Genomic DNA, 19228 nt, shown 5'->3' with positions numbered 1-19228 from the left:
ATCATATTGGAATTGGAATATGTGTCGCAAACGAGAAAGATGAAGTTCCAATCTGTACCGAATCTGGGATGAATCTAATTCAGGATTTATTTAATTAAGTGTGACTGTAGGAGTATTATCGGATCACGTATACGCTTTTAATACAAAATAATAGAATATCTTGAAATATCACATTCCTCGTTTCAAACGACCAGTCCTTTTTTAGCTGGAACCATCATCGCCGTTCACACCGTTTCTCTTTTAAGCTATCTATTACTACAACGACACTTCTAGAATATTTTTAAACATTAAAAATAAATGCGCGGAAAATGTTTCCAATAGACTTTTTTTCTCTCACATTCAAAGCACGTTCATAAAATATAAAGAATTTAACGAGACATTTTTAAACGTAAAGGAGCGTAAAATAAATCGTTTACTTTGTTCCCTAATGTTCTTCTAATAAATATAACAATTAATGTGTAGTTGCATAATCTTATAAATATAAACGATAATTATGATATAACACACGCACATAAAATTAAATTAATTGCACACGAGTTACTTAAATATAATAAAAAAGACACTTTTAATATTTTAATTCTAATTTTACTTTAAATACAAACAGTGTAAGAGAAAGTGGAGCGTTGAAATAAATAAATACATTATCGAGGATTTGGAAATAAAAATGGGTTTTATATTATCTGAAATATATCTGGGATATATTGTTAATCGAAGTACAAACAAATTTTTAATACGAACATATTTCAAAACGAAGCGTTCTGTGTCTGTAAAAGAACTTATCTCTTTCTATATAAATAGAATATCACCACCTCACGTTTTTTCGAAGTTCTAAGATTCTTTGACAAACTGAAAGGAATCTTATTTCCTTGAAAAAAAAAATCTTAGAATATTACAGGATTATAGGATTAACAATCTGAGAAAGAAGCTTTACATTTATATTATTCGGCCAGTCGAAGGTTTCACTGTTTCGAGAACGCGTCATCCGAATACCTGAGCCGTGAAAAGACTCGGGAACGTTTAACGGTAGTTTATACGCTACGGGAAAATCGATCGGTTTCGATAATACTACACCGCTACACAGCAAAAATATGCACATTGTTGCCTATGGTCGATGAAGAACCGATTTGTAAAGATCCTGCGGGGCATTCAATGGCTTTAATATCCTCCGCGTTGACAAATGAGGGTTTCGCACGGCAGGACGTCCGATGGCCCGATGCCACACGACGAATTATCTCACCTCCTCTTTCGCGCCAGTGCTTCCAGGCGAATACTGTGTAGATAATAATGAGTACGATGACAAAGCATGACCGGCTACCTGCTTCATAAGCTTTATTTGTATGATAGAGTCTATTTCACGATCTAATATCGACGCGTATATGTAACATATTGTTGCCTGCATGGTACAAATCTTACAAACAAAAGGATCTCGAGGAACGCGCGGACAACTTTATAAATATATAATCAACGAGGAATATCTTTGTTCAATGTCAACATAGACATCGCAGTTATGGAAGTATCTTTTCTTGCAAATCAGACTTATTGCGTCTTAGATTTAAATCGCTATTCACATAAAATATTTATATGTACACTATTGACAAAATAACTATTAACGAAACACAATGAAAATAGTAATTGGATGAAATTATACAAAAAGATTTATGTTTTTTTCATAGAGGATTTTATGATTTACAAAGAGATTCGTATGATATTAAATGATCTTCTAGGTGCGCATTTCTAAAATTTCCAAATTGCATAAAAAAATATTTTATAGATGGTCTAATCTGAGATCAGGCACTTTGTGCTTAAATTTATGTAGAAAAAATTTAATCAGCATATTCCATAATTTTTATTATGTGATAAACGATCTCTTATAAAAGAAATTATTGAACGAGTCTATTTTGTGTACCCTTGTCTTGCTGCGTTACGCGCAACTTGTATTGTATCTCTTATCGTAATACCGGACGGCGCCAGTATTAACAGTATAATGTGGAAATAGTATCTCGGAAACTGAAAGTCACGGCAAAGCATTGAAACATAGAATGTTTTATATTATAAAATTCAAGCGGTTTTTATGTATTAATCTAAGATTCGAAGATTTTGCGCCTTGCCCTTCGGCTTTTATAACAGTCGATGTTGATGCCAGATCTTTCTGAAGACAAAAAAGTTTTCGCCTATATAAAACGGATTTTTATGCGAATGATGAGAAGCATAAAAATTATACTCTTTCTAATAGCGTTTTCGACTGGAGTGAGTTTGAGTTGGATCAAATGCTATAATTTAATGTGACATTTTTCTGTTATCTCGTTGCGTTATCTCTACATGTAACGAAAATGATGTTATAAGGAGTTTCGAGGTGTATGTATATACCACGCACAGACAATTGCAAAGCATATTACGACGATCAAACTCCGCCCTTTGCGAAAACGCCGCCTTCGACATGCGCCGGAGGGTCGTTTGCGGTTGCACCGTTTCTTACCCTTAATCTGTCGTGTTTAATCTGTCCGAAGTAGTAACATGTTACGCGTGTGAAGAACCGTGCAATTCGAACTCATTTATTTGTTCCTAAACTCAATTGCTCGTGCAACTTGACAAGTTATTGATAACAGCAAATTATCGTAATGTCCGGTAAGTGTAGAATATTTATTTTTGAGTTACATTATTTATTATTGAGTTGTTGTACAGATAAAAAATTACAACAGCATGCAAGAATACGTGGAAATGGATAATAAGATAATAAATTTATCTTTAAGAAATATCTTTGTTTTTTGAAAACTATAACATATTAAAAAAAAACATTCCTTGTTTCATTAGTTATTAAAGTGATACCAGAGATTTTCAATAAAATCGTAATGTGTAAATTCGTTACAAAAGTACTGTATTTGAAAGCATTATTATAAACATCAAAATTTGTTCTCTTCTCAAAAAATTACAAGCATATACTAGAAGTCTAATATCATATAATTATAATGTAATTAATTGCGTAAATATGTTTATAGTATGGAACGTAACACAGAATGCACCCTTGGACTTGAGTAGACATGGGACTGCATGGAAAACTGATGTTATTAGTACTTTGAAATTTCAACGACGTCTTCCCTGTCAAACTTGTGGTAAAAGTTTTGACAGACCTTCCCTTTTAAAAAGACACCTGCGAACGCACACAGGTAAATTTGAGAAAAATATGTAAAGAATTTATGGATCTTTTCCTTTATGAATTCTTCCTTTTATGAATTATCGGGATTAAAAATCCATATGAGCTTTACTCCCTTTGATTTACATTTCTTTCTTTCTCTAAAGTCCCAAAATTGATCATTATTAATTATAAATAAAATTAAAATAACGCAATTTTTCAATAAAAAAATAAATATTATACATTATACATATAATACATATTTTTTAGAAACATTAAATAAGGCATTAAAAAAATTCAAACTATAATGGGATAATCACGTCTTATATACAACATTTCTTTAGAATCCTGAATAATACACCATTATTTATGATAAACAACACTAAATGTCATAATTATTATTTATTAATAGTTAATAAAATTTGAAACAGGATTTATTTCTAAAATTTAAAAAGTTTTTTAAAAAGTTTAAAAAGATTTTTAAAAAGTTTTGATGTAAAATATCATTGTGCAAAAACTTGTTTGAAGCTTAAACAAAGCTTGCTCTATGAGGAAGCAATAAATTTAGATTTCGTGCAGCGGAAAAGATTATATGAAAAGAAATTTCTCTATAATTCTTTTTACAAATTTAGTCTATTTAGTCTATTATGAATTATTTTACATTTCGAATTTTTAATATAATGAACATATTAGTATCTATACTAGAAATTATCTATACATCTAACATATGAGATGATGTAAACACAGAAAAGATTTGCAGGTAACATTACAGTTTATATTTTTTTAAAACTATTCTCAGGCGAAAAGCCACATGGTTGCGCAATATGTGGGAAGATGTTTAGCACGAGCAGCTCATTGAATACTCACGTTAGGATTCATACTGGTGAACGTCCTCATGAATGTCCAATGTGCGGAAAGCGTTTTACAGCATCGTCGAATTTGTATTACCACCGCATGACGCATTATAAGGTATTTTTTTTTTAGTTTAATAAGTAGTACGACTTGGAGTATGACAAGGCAGTTTAATATAGAATAAATCGAGTTGTAAGAATCATCTTTCCCTAGAGTAAAAAAGAAAGATAATTCTAATTATCAGACGTTTATACGGTAACTGTCAATAGAAATTATACGTAAAAAATATACACTGCAAAAAGTGCATGTTAGTAATGTGTATCTATAATATATATGTATAATTTAAAATGCAGGAAAAACCACACAAGTGTGATAAATGTGGACGATCCTTTCCAACTCCCGGTGATTTAAGGGCTCATGGATATTCTCACACCGGTAATTGGCCCTTACGTTGTCCCGTCTGTAACAGGGGATTTTGCAAACTTGGCGCCTTACACCATCACATGAAATCACATGGTAGTAATAATACTTTAGCGATAAAAAATAGAAACTTTATCTTGCTTTATTTATTGTCCATTATACTTATTATACCGAGTGGTTATTAATGTTCTAAATATATTAATTATTGCTTTCTTATTTGATAATTCTAATTAATAAATCAATCGAGCTAATCAACAATACGTTAGTAAAATCATTGAAAAAACGTTTTCAAACTTCAAAGATTTTAAGTTCGATTTTGAGAAATTAATCTTTTATCATTATTCTCTAACTATGCAAAACACAAAAGATATTTGAAATAATGTTATCAATTATAAGATACGAAAGAGACTGAAAAATTCTTCTTTATAGGTGATCGTTCTTATTATGGTTTCTACAATCAGAAGCCTCCCGTCATCAATAATTTACAAATTCCTGAGGGTTTACAACAGCATTCGCATGTGTCAAATAATAATCCAGCTGATTATATGAGTATACACAATGGCATTTCAAGCGTAGAGATTATCAAGTTTGAAGGCTTCAATTGTATGCAATTACCTACGACATATCCATGGCCTTCTCTCTCTTGGATGCCGTTACAATTCAAAAATTAATTTATTATATTTTCTGCAACTAATAAATAAACCAAATCTGATGTATTATGAACTTCTATAAAAGTAGTGATTAACAGAAAATATACACATTTAATATATTTGTCCATTGTGTAAAAGAAACATGTAATGTAATATAATAATATGAGTAAGTAATATTTTTGGACTTTGTTCGTCAATCATTCTTCTATCTCTTTTCCGACCTATATACATACCTATGTGTGTGTATAGGTATATTTATTTTATTTTATTTAAGTACTGAAAGAAATTTATTTTTTAAATACATATAGATACTATTTATAAAACTGATAATTTTTTTCTAATTTAAAAAAGATTCAGTATTTATTCAGGATTTTATTAGAACTGTATTATACAATTTATTCAATATTAAATATAATAATGGGAAACATACTAGGATTATACTTAATTTGTTACTTTGTCCTATTTAATGATTTAAATCTAAATAACAACTTGCATTTTATGTTGCTTAACGTTGCAGTTGAGTGAAAAAGATAATACAATTTATAATAAATTCTGAATTTATTACAAATATTAAATACATAGCAACACAATTTCAATAATAATATAAAAATAGCTTATGTTTTCCGAAGTGCATTAATTTTCTAATATGGCAAGGAATTAAATATGATGACTTATTGTATACAGTCTATATGAAGCGTATGTGTACAACTTAAAGAGAATGTGTGTACGTCTACTTATATCTAATAATAAGAAGTCTGCAAAACTAAAATGTATATCAATATATGTATATCTAATAAAAATAAAAAGTATGAAATTTTTTTCGTAGATAATAAAAATAATGTAACTAATTATCTCAAAAATATAGATTGCAATAGAAAAGTAAAAATAATACTCTTATTCATAGTTAAACACGGCAGAAAAAGACTACTTTGTACTATTTGATCAATATTCTATTCTATGGTGAAAAATATAAGTTTTAAGCTTCTTTGCAGTTACTGAAATTTGCTGAGGATAGCTTATGGATTATATTTTGTATATAATTTTCTAATAATCACAAAATCTTAGACACTAAAACTTTGTAGAAATACAGCAAACAGTGCATAAAATAGTAAAAATTAAAAGCAATGTATCTCATATAAGTCAACGTTTATCGATATAGTTAATATCAATATCGTGAATTATTAATTCAGTATAAGAAAATATATAAATTTTAGAGATAGATTTCTCTATCTCAAATATTTTTTTTGATTGTTGGTAACATACAAATGTCGAACTCAATTAACACAACAAAAAAGTATACGTTTCCAACGATACCGTTTGCGATTGGTATTTCTTCTTAAATCTGAATTACATGCGCTAATGTCCGAAATAGTTTCACTTAATAGAGATCCATGAACTGATACAGTCTCGTTATCTTGAAACCATTCTGGACTATTAACATATATCGACGAATAGTTGGATGGCTTATCAACTGCTATTTTAAGATTTGAGGTATTTTGATTAGACGCAGGTGCAGTATAAGTGGAAACTTTTGATTTGTCTTGAATAGGATTCTCATACACATTAATTTCAGAATCATTTTCACGATTCACAATTGCATTAGTGATTTTTATAGCACTATTGCTAGAATTACACAATTTAGCTTCTAAACTTGGTAAAGTTAAATTATTTTTTACAGATGACTTCTTTTCCGATATGGTTGTTTGAAACGGAGAAAGCGTTAATCGTATTTTGCTTAAAGCAAAGTCGCTTTCGTAAAAATTAAAATTGGGTGTTAACGGAGTTTGTGGCTCTTGTGTGTTTTTCTGAATTTCTATCTCCACATGTGACAGTATCTGTTTTTCCAAAAATATTCTAAACGTACGTTTACTTAGCTCAGCGTTTCTCAAATTGGTTCTACATCTTTTTTTGTGCAAAACGACAGAGTCATTGACATCTGTCGTCATTTTGGATGAGTGTGGTCTATAAAAAAAATTGGTAGTATCATGATGTCGATATAAAGAACAAAATGAAGGGCGATTGTTGGAAAAATCAAATATGCTTGTATCCTTACTATTAACGTCAGATGGATTCTGCTCAGTACAGCATTTATTTGAAAGGTAACTTGAATCGTTAAAGGTCTCAAATAAATTTTCTGCTGCCAATTGTCACTTGCATCCAAAGAAAGTCTGATCACTTTGTCTGCGATGTTGATATGTTAATGGCACAACTAGTCGGCTATCTTTACTCTTGTAGTATTCATTAAAATCTAATCGTACACTAAGTAACTGCAGCGACACATCTTCAGCGGAAGCAAGCATTAATAGAAATTTCTTCACACGATCCTGAAAGAAAGAATATATTTATCTTTTAAAAATGAAATAAACATATTTTTCTTTTTTTGAGAAAAGATACACTTGAAAAAAAAAGCAATTGCTCTTTACATTTTATTTTAAGGAATAATATATAAATTATTCCTCTATTTCGACAAAAGAATCATGTGGATAGGAAAATAATGACGATATTTTGGCTGCATTCCAATATTTACTGTCAGCAACTGTTAGTACTGAAAATCCATAGTATACGTGACATAAAATATAGAAAAATATAGATTTTCAGTACTGACAGCGAATATCGGACTGCAGCCTTATAAGAACAGAATTAATACTCCATTTGATTATTACCTGATAGGTTCTCGAAAGTAGTCTCAACTGTATTGAAAGTGTATTCAGATATTTTGAAAATGCTGCCTCTTTTTCTGCAATTTCTTGATCTTTTTTATTTGTACGACCCCATTTTTTCGTTTGTTCCTGCTCAAAATTATCGGCACTTAATCTTGCCTCATATTCCTGTGTAGCATGCGCAAGGAAAGATTCCTCGAGATTTTGGAGATCTAGTATTGGACTGTAGACTGAGCGTAAGTGGTCCATAAGTTCCTGTAACATCGGAAATAGTGTGCATTTGTAATAAAAATGTGCATTCGTATACATATATATTGTCATAAATATGATCTAATACTCACTTGCGATTTTTCATCCAATAATGTACCATGCCGTACAGAATCAACAAAATGACTATGAGCTGCAATTATATCATCAAGAGATGATGCCTGGAGAAGTTGCTTTGCAAATGTATCCCAAGAACATTCGATTACCTTTAGTTAATATAAGTTTTTTATTTGTTAATATGCAATACATAACAGTTCCCATTCATTAAATTGCCCATTATTAAATTAATGGTGGTTCTTTGATCATTAATAATAGCTTTTAATGTGACACGGTCTTACCTCAAATAAAAAATAATATTGCATTTGATGGACCAAATGAACCATACTACTAGTAATTAAATGAATATGATTCTGGATGGGCAATACTTCCGGCATTTTTCTAAACATTTTCGCTGACGTTGTCTGTTGCTTCCAAATAGCAGATAAAATCGACTCCATTCTCTTTGCTTTCCATAAAGCAAAGAAGACCGTTTGATACGTCTGTCTGCATGGCTCCAAAATCTGATAAATTATTGACCATGATTCATTAGGTTAATTTAACATAAAGATTAAATATTGCAATTAATGTATTTATTACCGTTCCTATAGGTCCATCAACATTATAATCTAGAATAAAGACGTCCCATCCTGTTTCATTTTCTGAAGGGGCTAATAGTCTGACATCTAAACGTTTTTGCACATCTAAATCATCTAACTTTGTGCTGGTTGCTCTTATTGCAGTTTCAAGTATAGATGTCATGTTATGAGGATATAAAGAACTTGCAGGTTTGGCTAATTCAGGCCTAAAATGTATAATCGAGACAATTTCTTAGATCTGGAATACGCATGCTAAAACGCAAAAATATTAATACAATTAATACTATTAACTGCATTAACAAGAAATATTCTTACTCTAATAAGTGCATAAGATGTTGAATAAAGTGGCCTTGACCAAGCAAGAGATATCCCTTAATCCCCTGCAAATGATCCATCAGATGATATTGTTTTGTCAATATTTCAACAACTCTTGTTGAAGTTTCTTTATAAGCAGCATCCATCATAGTTTGCAGACGACCGTCTGGATCCATATCGAAAAAGATTTCAACTAGAAAATAAATAATATAAGAATTAAATATCCTTCCAAGTTTGACGAAGCTATAACAATCTAATTGACATTAGCCAAAATTTTTATAACTTACAAATATTTTCAATGTATTAACGAGAAAAACGATAAATTAAAATCATCTTGTAACAATAATCATCTATCCATTATTACTAACCATTATATTCCTCATCACTATTCCTAAACATATCTGCGTGTCTATCTTGCCACGGTGAAAAGTCTTTACAAACTTCACGTAAGAAATTAATATTTTTTCCTGTTCCTAGAATCTTCCTCGCTTGTGCTTTACTAAGGAAGGATGGCACCATTGAATTTCTCACTTGATATTTCTCATGCCACATTCTGTCGCCACTAACATCATTGCACGCTTGAATAAAAAACTCCTTGTACGGATCGTCCAGCTCCCCATCAGCGATCCATCTCATTAACATGTTGTACAGGGGATTGCAAACACTTTCCAAAACTCTTTTGACTAAATTTTTCACAATGACATCCCCGTGATAGCTGAACTCGTAAACAGTAGATGCTAATGCACCACCTTTCTGGCCTTGGCAAGCTCTTACTATACTCGCTAACCACTTTAGAGTTTCTAACGGATCGCATGCCCAAAGATGTAAATGGGACAATGTAACTCCATATGTAATCATTTGATTTTGTGATCTGTTTCACAATTGTTACACTTATATTATTTTATAATATAAACAATATTATATCGTAAATATTCTTCAAGAGTATTTCAAGCAAGAAAAATATCGTTATTGGATTTATGAAGCAATGCAACTTTGTGGAGCTTATATCTTTGAAATACGATATTGTTATATGTTTAATTTCTTACCTATTCACCTCTTCTTGCATTATGGCTATGAATCTGTAATATTCTGACAGTTCCTTATGTAACGCAGCAACGAAACTATCGGTAACTCTGCCTGCACCAGCAACAGACATTCTCTCTAATCCTTTTCGTACTACGCTATGCAGGTATCCCAGTTCGCTCAGTCTTAAAACAGCTTGTTTTTGTGATCTATTAATTTTTGCTACGGGGTCTATCTGAAAGCCATAGCTGGAATCTAACTTTAAAATTTTCCCTTCGACACTTTGAAAGGAATATATCAAGTCCTGGACTAGTACATCTTCTGAAACGCATTCCTCGTTGAATATTTTACTTGGATTCGTTAATAATCCTTTCGAATTTGTCTCTGTGGTATTTAACGATACAACTTGTGCTTGAGAATATAACGTTTGTGACGATTGTCCTAAATATAAGAAACGATTAGATAATACTTTGACAAATGTCGATTGTATTGATATCTTACCACTAGTGGACGCGACTGGGCTTAACTGCGATTTCATATCTGGAAACGAAAAGATTTTGTCCTTCATTTGTTCCACCGACTGGCCCATGTTCAGTAGGAATATTAGAACGCTCGTACGATTCTTCAGTGGCTAATGAAAGAAAGAAGATTGATATAAAAACATTTATCCAAAACAGTAGACATGAATGAATACGATTGAAACAAAAGACATGGAAAGATTTAAACCAGGAGATTTTGTACCCCATCTTTCAAATCATTGTGCAGCTTATCAAACTGCACTGCATCACGTGGCGATAATTTACTCTTTATATACGTTGCTACAGTCACTTCATCCTCTCTCAATGTTTCTATGCCTTGAGTAGACGACAATAAGCCAAGGGAAAAACGCATAAATCTTCTGATCGACTCTAAAAGACATGAAAAATATGTTGTAGCTTGTGTATCGCATATCTTTATTATGTTATGTTATCACATGTTAGGTGATATTTGCAAAATTATGTGTTATTATGTGTTACTTGTGAAAAATGTCCTAAAAGATCTGAACTGTTAAATCAACAATTCCAGGGCACTATGTATGTACACCAGAATTCTAATCTGTTCAAAAAGATTATCACTACTCGCGTCTGGATTTAAAGCGATTTAAAGAGCATCAGATATGGCAGAGACAAAGTGCGCCACCTCGGAGCTAATTAAATTTTCAGGAGTCTCAGGACGTTTTACATCTGTCATTCGACGTTCCTCGTTAAATCAGACGCGAGCAACGACTTTTTTGAGTAGACTCGTTTATTGAAGCATATTAATAACGCATAATCAGATTTTATGAAAAACGTCCGCCAGAGATTCTTACTCTAACTCTCTTCAAATATATTTAAAATGGTTATACGATATATACTTTTAAAAAGCTTATCATACAATACAATCGTAGTACGGTGCAAACGTTGCTTTATTAACAGAAATACGACGAGACATTAACAACGCCTAGTTGCATTGTTTAAAATAAATAACGCTGCGATTAATTCGCGCGAAATGACATATCGTGAATTTTTCTGAATATAAAATCTTCGGCAGTGGTACAACTTTGGGAAAACTAACCTGGCTTTTGTTCGCCGCACAGAGAAATAATCATATTCTGAACCAGGTCAGCAATAGTTTCGGCTTCCGCAGGATTCATGTTCGTGTTGTGTGACGCTCGCTATATATAATCCCGCTCGATATTATATCACGTACAAATAAAATATTTACTCCACCGTTCGACGGCCGTCTTGCGCCGTAATTTTAATCAAGCGGCAAATCGGGCAAATAGTAAATACGTACGTACGCGCATTTTCCTATTGTTCTCCTCGAGCTTAGAGAGAAGCTCGAGAGATCCGAAATTTTTGTGGAGCCCGTCTTCATTACGCCATCTTCATTCACTTCAACGTTAGAGGACTTCATAGTTCATGATTTGTCGGTATATACAATCGCCAGTTTTCCAAGCAATATTTACAATTTAATAGATTAAAAGTATACTTTGTACACACACAGTTTTAAATGCATTACCAAGAATAAACACACGAACAAAAGCATATATATAGGAAAATTTTTTTTAATACGCGGATAACTTTTATAGATTTATTTATGATCTCTTTAAAATTTATTATCTAAAAATATATCGCACTTTTCTTATAGTTTCTTAATTATAGTTTCTTAAATCATATTCTGCTCTTTTTAATAGTAAGAAGAATTTAAAAAATAATTGAAAGGATAATTTTTGTGTTTTTTACAAGAAATAAAGTTTAATTGAGGAAATAAAAAAGCTGTCAAATCATTATGCAGTTCCCTTCAATTATCTGAATTTCGTATCTATTATAATCGTTAATAATCGCACGCTAGCCATTTTGTCTCTTGGAAAAAAAAGGAATTATCATATTCTGCGATAAGTGATTTTTCATTTATTCGTGATTATAGTCCCAGTCTACAATAAGTGTTTTAAGCCCTAAGCCTTAATATAAGAAATTGTTCAATTATAGTTGAATTTGAGGAGAATAATTGACTGTGATTAGTCAATTTCTTAGAGGGCTTAAGGCTTAAAACACCTATTGTAGACTGGGACTTACTGTGTACATAAAGTGTATTGCCAAAGGACACGAATAAAACATTAAAATTGTTGCATAATGTTAAATACAGAGAAAGATGTCTTCATAAGCTGTAAAGTAAAATAAATAGTTAGTATAAGACATTATATCCCAGGTAGTAAGATGACGTCTGATTGACGTCTAGAGAGGTCTCTAGACGTCATTAAGACGTCATTTGACGTCACACTGCTACTGGGGATGTATATGCATTTGAGGAATCTAACATTAAAAGTAAAACTACAATATTAAAGTAGTCACTGCATATGCACTGGTGTGTAATTTTTTTTATAAAAATTGTTTAAATATAACGGTGCATTTTCTGAGACTTTTCTGCTGACTTTCGTTGCAATACGTAAATGATTAAAGTGATCAATTTACTGTCCCCCTTTATCTTCTTGTTTATGTGCATAATGTACGTGCATAATTAATAGAAATTAATCATCGGTAGTTCTGGTTTTAATTTTAATACTTACATTACTATACGATTCCAACGACAATGTCACTAAAAAACTGCTGGACAATTTTATAGGTTTCGTGCTACGCTTCATAATCATCAACAGATCCTTTTGTTCGCTATTTGTCATCAGTACCCAGTCCATGTTATATATCTTGTCGCCAAATCCAGCACTCTGCGCAAACAATAAATGATTAAATTGTCTAAATAAATAAATTGTCATTAGAAATTGTTATCATAAAAATCTTCCAAAGCATTGTTTTTTGTTCAAATATATCTTTATAGACTACCTTAAGTGTGACTTCGTTTCCGGCCCAGCAATAATAAAAAATCTCCATAAACATGCAAATTATGTAGCTGGCTAAAGTAGCTATATCTGTAACTGTCATGCGAGGCACACTGTATACTAATGTACATAGTACTAAAACACTTTTACTAAATTGAACGAAGATCACTTGGCTGAATACATCGTTAATCATTTCGGCAAGTCTATAAATATTTATGTATTGTTATACAAATTGCATATCGCGTTACAATTACAAATGATGTATAGAGCATATATATAGCTAAAAAGTTGCATATATAGAGTATCCCATTTTAAATGATCACCCCTCCCCTCAAATTTTCATTTTTTTTTCAATTTTAGAAGAAAATGTTTCTCTGTGTATGCAGCTATATTACATATATACAACTAAAAAGTTATTAAGTACAACGTATTGGGACATACGAGATTATTACAGAAAGGGAGTGTTCTAAGGTACATCAAGCTACTGTACCTTGAAACAAAATTTCCAATTATAAAAAATTACTGTATTCTCTTACCAGATGGTAATAAAAATTTAGGGTTTTTCATACTAAAAAAATATATATATGTATTGGGTTGGCCAATAAGTCCGTGCTGTTTTTTATAAGTAAAATTTATAAGTAAAAAACCGCGCGGACTTATTGGCCAACCTATTACTTTTTAATAATATATTTTTTAATTAAAACTGTGGCTCAGAAAAACTTAAAAGTGAGGTACAGCACCTTTCCCTGTATATCTGAGTGGAGACACCAAATAATGTGGAGATCACCTTTATTTTTTAAAACAAAATTGTAACTTTTTTGTAATTTTTTTTGTAATCTTTGTTATAAGGTTATAAGAAATTATTTTTGTAATTTTTGACATAAGAAATTTAACGACCTATAATATTATTCTTGAACTATATATATTTTCAAGATCATCCGCGCGTTAGACAATGCAAAATAAGTCTGCGCAATATTCTAATTTTAATTGCTCGCATCACTTGTATTTGTTTTATATTACTTTTATTTTGATTGATTTAAGATATTTTATAAATTGCCATTTTCAGACACAAAATAAAGTGCAACTAGTCGAGTCGCCAGGTCGATTGAGCATTTTTTTCGACTAAACTTGATTTTTAAAGAATTAAACATCTGCTAGCACGATAGACGAAATATTTTTGCTTACAGATTTACATTCCGTTAACAATCATCTAATGTACATATCGAGTATTATTTAACATATTTATTTAATACATACATAAAGTAACTATTATCCATTTGACAAACCTGATTATACATAGATGATGGGAAACGTGTTCCGCTAATCTACTCGTTTTATTCGATATATTCAACGAACTTGTCAGGGTGTCCTCCTCTTTCTTCTCATTATGTGAGAATTTTATCATTTTCTGAAGGCGATGCTTCAGAATTTCGAATTGTGCGCATGTTTGTAAGCAAAATCCAAATACTACGGTATCCGACGCGAGGATTACAATTATGGCAATAATTAGAGATACAATCAGTTGAACAGACGTTAAGAACAGTATAAGAAACGAGGTGCAATCCCAAGGTACCCACACAAAGTACCCAAATGGTATCTGGCCTTCTAACACATATAGCGTTCCTCTTATCGCACAACATATCGCCGACATCGAGCACACAATTATATAAGGCATAGAATATGATCTAGATTTCAAAAATACATAATAAATGTATAATAATCGGTATATAATAAAGACAGACAAAAATTATCTGAAAATTATGCAAATTGAATAACACTCCCAGAGTCCCCATAACAAACAGGATGTCTAATTAAGTAACTGACCAACCGAAAGGTAATGGTAGATTAAGTCAAACTAAAAAGAAAAGTCCTGTACCATTTTGCAAAATTCGCAATTGTTATTGAGTAATTAATTCAAACGTCTGAACACATGAGAAGTAGTCGGACTCGGTCATGTCACAGTATAGGGTTTTTCAGTGAGACTTAAGCAGTAAGCAAATTGACCAATAGCTTATCTTAAGTTTCCGAGAATACTTTACTGTGATTGATCAATTTGATCATTGTTTAAGTCTTACCGCTTAAGTTTTTCTGTGTGCTATCAGATGATGCTCACCGTTGACAGACCTAATAACTAAACCATTTCACATGTTGACCGAGTCCGGTTTATCGCATTCCACACGCACATTGGTTCAAACAGTTTAATTCATTGCTCATAATAACTATATTGTGAATTTTGCAAAATGGTACATGACTTTTCTTTTCAATTTGTATGTATTCTCGACTCACTTATCGATTTAATTATTTACTGTAAGTCGTTGACAATCGTATCAGCGCTTAAATATACCAACCTGATTAAACGATCGAATTTCATCTGAATATCAATCTCTTCCTTATCGCAGGCCTTGCAGGGTTTTTCTTGCAGTATTTTGATCAAATTAATAATCCGATCGCGATAGATTACAATAGTACTCGCTTTAGACAATAAGCCGATTAGATCAAGGGAAACATAGCAACACGAGATCAAGTCTGCTAGGTTTTTGACAACAAAGATGATATACATCAAATGAGTCAGGCACAGATACATCAACATATATATCCCGAAGAAACTGAACCCGCTATATAGCGTCTTGGAGCATTTCGAAGACCATTGAACTGGTCGCCACAAACCAGAGATGGTAAATAATAAGAAATTGAAAGAGAGTATCTGTATTTTCATAGTTGCTACAATCAAAAGTGATAAATTTTCTTATATTTATTTAAAAAAGCAATCTTAAAAATGGCCTCGTGCCAAGTATTTTTACTACGTAGCGACAAATTGTACGAAATCTTCAAATAAGAGTTCCCAGATTTTTTCTTCATAATTTTTTAGGGTTTACATACAGCTTATTCAGCCCTATCTTCTTCGAAATATGTTCCTTCTCGGTTGACACATCGCTCTCAATGCCGTTTTCACTTCTGGAAGCAATCCCGCATTTTTCGAGATATAAGTCCGTCTGCGAATTTTCCTTGATGTCGAATTTTTTGGCTTTTTAACGTGAATTTTGTAAAAAAAAAAGAAAAAAAAGTTTACGGGGGGTCAGATTAGGAGTGATGTCAACCGAGAAGGAACATATTTTGAAGGAGGTAGGGCTGAATAAATTGTAAGTAAACATGACATTGCAGTATGTATTTTATGGGAACACTGTCTTTTTTTAAAAAATAATATTTAAATATATTTAAATAATTATATATTCAAATATATAAAAGACTATTTTGCAAAAATATTTCTGTAAACTTACTTCTTGTATATAACTTTATGCGGTATGCTTGCTTTGTGCAAATAGCTTATAGTTAACGTTGGTAACAAAATGGAATCAAGTAACTACTAACATTTGTATCAATAAACAAAGTTATATAGTATCATGCGTGACAAAGGTTCGTAAGGCACTACGGATAAGCGCGTTTGCGTCAACTTCGTCATCCCTATACAACTTAAAATTAACAATCTGTTAATAATTTGACGCCGCGGAAACTTGTCGGTACCTTACTACCGGTATCAAAGTTTTAATTATACGTAATGTAACGATGTCATGTCATACAATTGAGAAATGTAATCCGCCCCCGAGAAATTCCAACATATTGTCGTGTTCTCAGGGAGTGAAATACACTTTCGTGTAGGCATCTATTATAAAATTCTCGCAAGTAACAGCATGACATTAATAAGTATTCGAGTGAATCAACATCTCTTTTTCACATTTTCTTCCAAGAATTATGATAATTTTATAGAGGAGAAAATTATACCAGTTGATTTGCCAGGGGCGTGTTCGCTGCGTGTTCCGCGTACGTCGTTCTATAATGTCTCTGTAATCATTAATAAATAATCTATATTACGATGTTTGCAAGAACGACTAATATTCACCCTCCAGCATTGTCACGTATAATTATATGTCTGCGTAATGCTATATTTATCTCTTGCACATTCGGCTGAAAACAAGTGTATTTACCTGTCTCGATATCGTCATCTTCTCCTGCTCGTTGAAGAGCCTCTATTTCATAATAAATAAGGGCGTTCAGTATACAAATTCTCAATTCTCTCTATATTCTACCCCTCTTATTCAAACAACTTTATCGTTGAACTTCGAACGTATACACTTCTTAAATAATGGTTCCATTACAAAACGATCATCGTTGACAAATGGACATCAGTAGCATAGGAAATACTTGATCATGGCACCTAAAACTGATGCGAAATATATATCGCGGCAAAAAATGATAGACGTGTACGTTCCATTCCTCGATTCCCGAATATGCATGTATATTACAATAAAATGTACACATATATTGGAAATACGTATGTAAAATTATAGATAAAACTCTTTTATATTTGTGCATGTATTATATTTCTTAAATATAGATAAATCGCGCAAAAATATCTGTTCCGCGTAAACAGCCACCGTCGCCTCGATATCTCTCACGTACTGACTGTTACTACGTTTACGCGAGCGTTACTTCTGTAGTAACTTACGATACGTCCTTCGCGTAAACGGGATTTTGTAGTAACTTACGATACGTTACTCCGCGTAAACGAATGATATACCGTAAGTTACTACAGAAGTAACGGTCGCGTAAACGTAGTATGAGGGAGTTACGTAATCGCCGGGCTAATGAACACTACGTGTTAGCGATATATAACACGCGTTTCGAGAGACAGCTACGTCGACCAGACACCACCGAGACAGAACGTAGAGAATACAGCCAGTTAAACCTGTGAAAGTTAACGAAAAAATTCGGCATACGTTGATCTCTTATTGTTCGTTGAAAGTTTTCGGTATTTTTGAACCGGCCGCGGCCGCGCGCGTCGTGCCGCTTAGGAGGGGTAGGCCGTGACGTCATGCGCCGCTCCGCGCCGCCGGCGCGGCGGATCGATACGGTGACGGTGACGTAGTAGGCAGTGTAGGCACCTGCGCAGTCCGTACTAGCGGCTCGACCGTTAAATTCGAAAGCTCCGTACTTTGAAGATCGGCGCGTTTTCGACGTTGTTTCTGGCGATGAGCGGACTTGTCACTTGTTTCCGTCAACGCTCGGAGTAGTGTTACCTGCGTGAGTGACTCAGTTATCATTCTTCCGAGGAATTTCGCACAGGTAGGAAGTGTTTGTGCTCCGCGCGCGCTCGTCACCGACGTCACCGTGCTTCGTGCTGTTTTCGGAACGCGCTCGTTTCGGTGATTGGCATTCCTGCTTCCTCATTTCGAGGGCCGCGGGAATAATCGCTACGCGATCGAGTACCGCGCGCCGTGTGCCGTGTGCCGTGTGTGTAAAACAATTTACGAGTGTATGAGGTGTTTATCGGAATGAACGTGTCGCGCGACGCGCTCACTCGAGACGTCGAGGCGGAGGTATGTATGAACTACTTGCTTTGCAGTTTCGCGCTGTGATATTCGCGAGTGATAGTCGCTCCTCTCGCCATGTCTGGATTCGCGAAGTGCGTGGCATTTATTTATCTCGTGTCGTGCTTTGAACGCTGACGTGCCGGACGTGTCGTGTGATTTAGCTCCGATTCTCTCCGTAAGGAAAAAGGGCTGAGTGATATTGATCGTGTCAAGTGATTCCGGTGATTCGATCGGTGATAACGGAACGCCGCGGCGCCGCGATACATCGCCCGTTCGTGAATGCTTCACAATCTCGGATTCTCATATATCTCGCGTCGCGTAAGATTAGCGGCCGGCAGTCACGCGTCTTCGTTGTGCATATTATAATAATGTAGTTATACCTTCGCGAGATTTACGAGTTTGATACCGTACGTACTGTGCATGAGTGCGATATTTAATTTCAACAGCGTATCTCTGATTAACGAAGTGCGTGTCTTTATTAACCGTCCGCTCGACTTGCGTAGTATCGCCGGTAACGCGGTGATGATCGTGGAACGACGCGGAGCACGCGGC

At 33.3% G+C, this 19228-nt stretch overlaps 3 protein-coding genes across 3 annotated transcripts; 1 reads left to right on the top strand and 2 right to left on the bottom strand.

Annotated features, from left to right (window-relative positions):
* The first annotated feature begins 2618 nt into the window (after positions 1-2618).
* LOC112467063 (zinc finger protein 239-like) lies at positions 2619-5311 on the top strand. The gene is made up of 5 exons (XM_025035529.1): positions 2619-2625; positions 2997-3164; positions 3930-4099; positions 4336-4498; positions 4832-5311. Exons 1-5 carry the CDS (start codon positions 2619-2621, stop codon positions 5071-5073), a joined length of 750 nt encoding a protein of 249 aa, XP_024891297.1. The 3' UTR covers positions 5074-5311.
* Positions 5312-5957: 646 nt separating this feature from the next.
* On the bottom strand, positions 5958-7197 carry LOC112467070. The gene is made up of 2 exons (XM_025035536.1): positions 7106-7197; positions 5958-7014 (listed from the first exon to the last, which is right to left on the bottom strand). The coding sequence occupies exon 2, from the start codon at positions 6996-6998 to the stop codon at positions 6327-6329; it is 672 nt and encodes a 223-aa protein (XP_024891304.1). The 5' UTR covers positions 6999-7014; positions 7106-7197; the 3' UTR covers positions 5958-6326.
* LOC112467068 (gamma-tubulin complex component 3 homolog) lies at positions 7190-11757 on the bottom strand. The gene is made up of 11 exons (XM_025035535.1): positions 11546-11757; positions 10694-10860; positions 10454-10583; positions 9976-10393; positions 9298-9800; positions 8930-9122; positions 8616-8820; positions 8318-8539; positions 8054-8185; positions 7716-7967; positions 7190-7376 (listed from the first exon to the last, which is right to left on the bottom strand). Exons 1-11 carry the CDS (start codon positions 11622-11624, stop codon positions 7200-7202), a joined length of 2478 nt encoding a protein of 825 aa, XP_024891303.1. The 5' UTR covers positions 11625-11757; the 3' UTR covers positions 7190-7199.
* Positions 11758-19228: the final 7471 nt, after the last annotated feature.

This window comes from Temnothorax curvispinosus, unplaced genomic scaffold (genome assembly GCF_003070985.1).
Source record: "Temnothorax curvispinosus isolate PA1 unplaced genomic scaffold, ASM307098v1 QBEX01016824.1, whole genome shotgun sequence".
Lineage (NCBI taxonomy): Eukaryota > Metazoa > Arthropoda > Insecta > Hymenoptera > Formicidae > Temnothorax > Temnothorax curvispinosus.
This window is presented reverse-complemented; position numbering and strand designations above follow the sequence as displayed.

What these genes read in the sequence shown, in the direction of transcription:
- LOC112467068 (XM_025035535.1), bottom strand. Translation starts at nt 11,624, where the DNA reads ATGAATCCTGCGGAAGCCGAAACTATTGCTGACCTGGTTCAGAATATG. An exon ending in GTGCGGCGAACAAAAGCCAG is followed by an intron (nt 10,861 to 11,545) that starts GTTAGTTTTCCC and finishes CATGTCTTTTAG; the next exon opens with AGTCGATCAGAAGATTTATG. An exon ending in ACAATGATTTGAAAGATGGG is followed by an intron (nt 10,584 to 10,693) that starts GTACAAAATCTC and finishes TTCTTTCATTAG; the next exon opens with CCACTGAAGAATCGTACGAG.
- LOC112467070 (XM_025035536.1), bottom strand. Translation starts at nt 6,998, where the DNA reads ATGACGACAGATGTCAATGACTCTGTCGTTTTGCACAAAAAAAGATGT.
- LOC112467063 (XM_025035529.1), top strand. An exon ending in ACCGCATGACGCATTATAAG is followed by an intron (nt 4,100 to 4,335) that starts GTATTTTTTTTT and finishes TTTAAAATGCAG; the next exon opens with GAAAAACCACACAAGTGTGA. An exon ending in CCATCACATGAAATCACATG is followed by an intron (nt 4,499 to 4,831) that starts GTAGTAATAATA and finishes TCTTCTTTATAG; the next exon opens with GTGATCGTTCTTATTATGGT.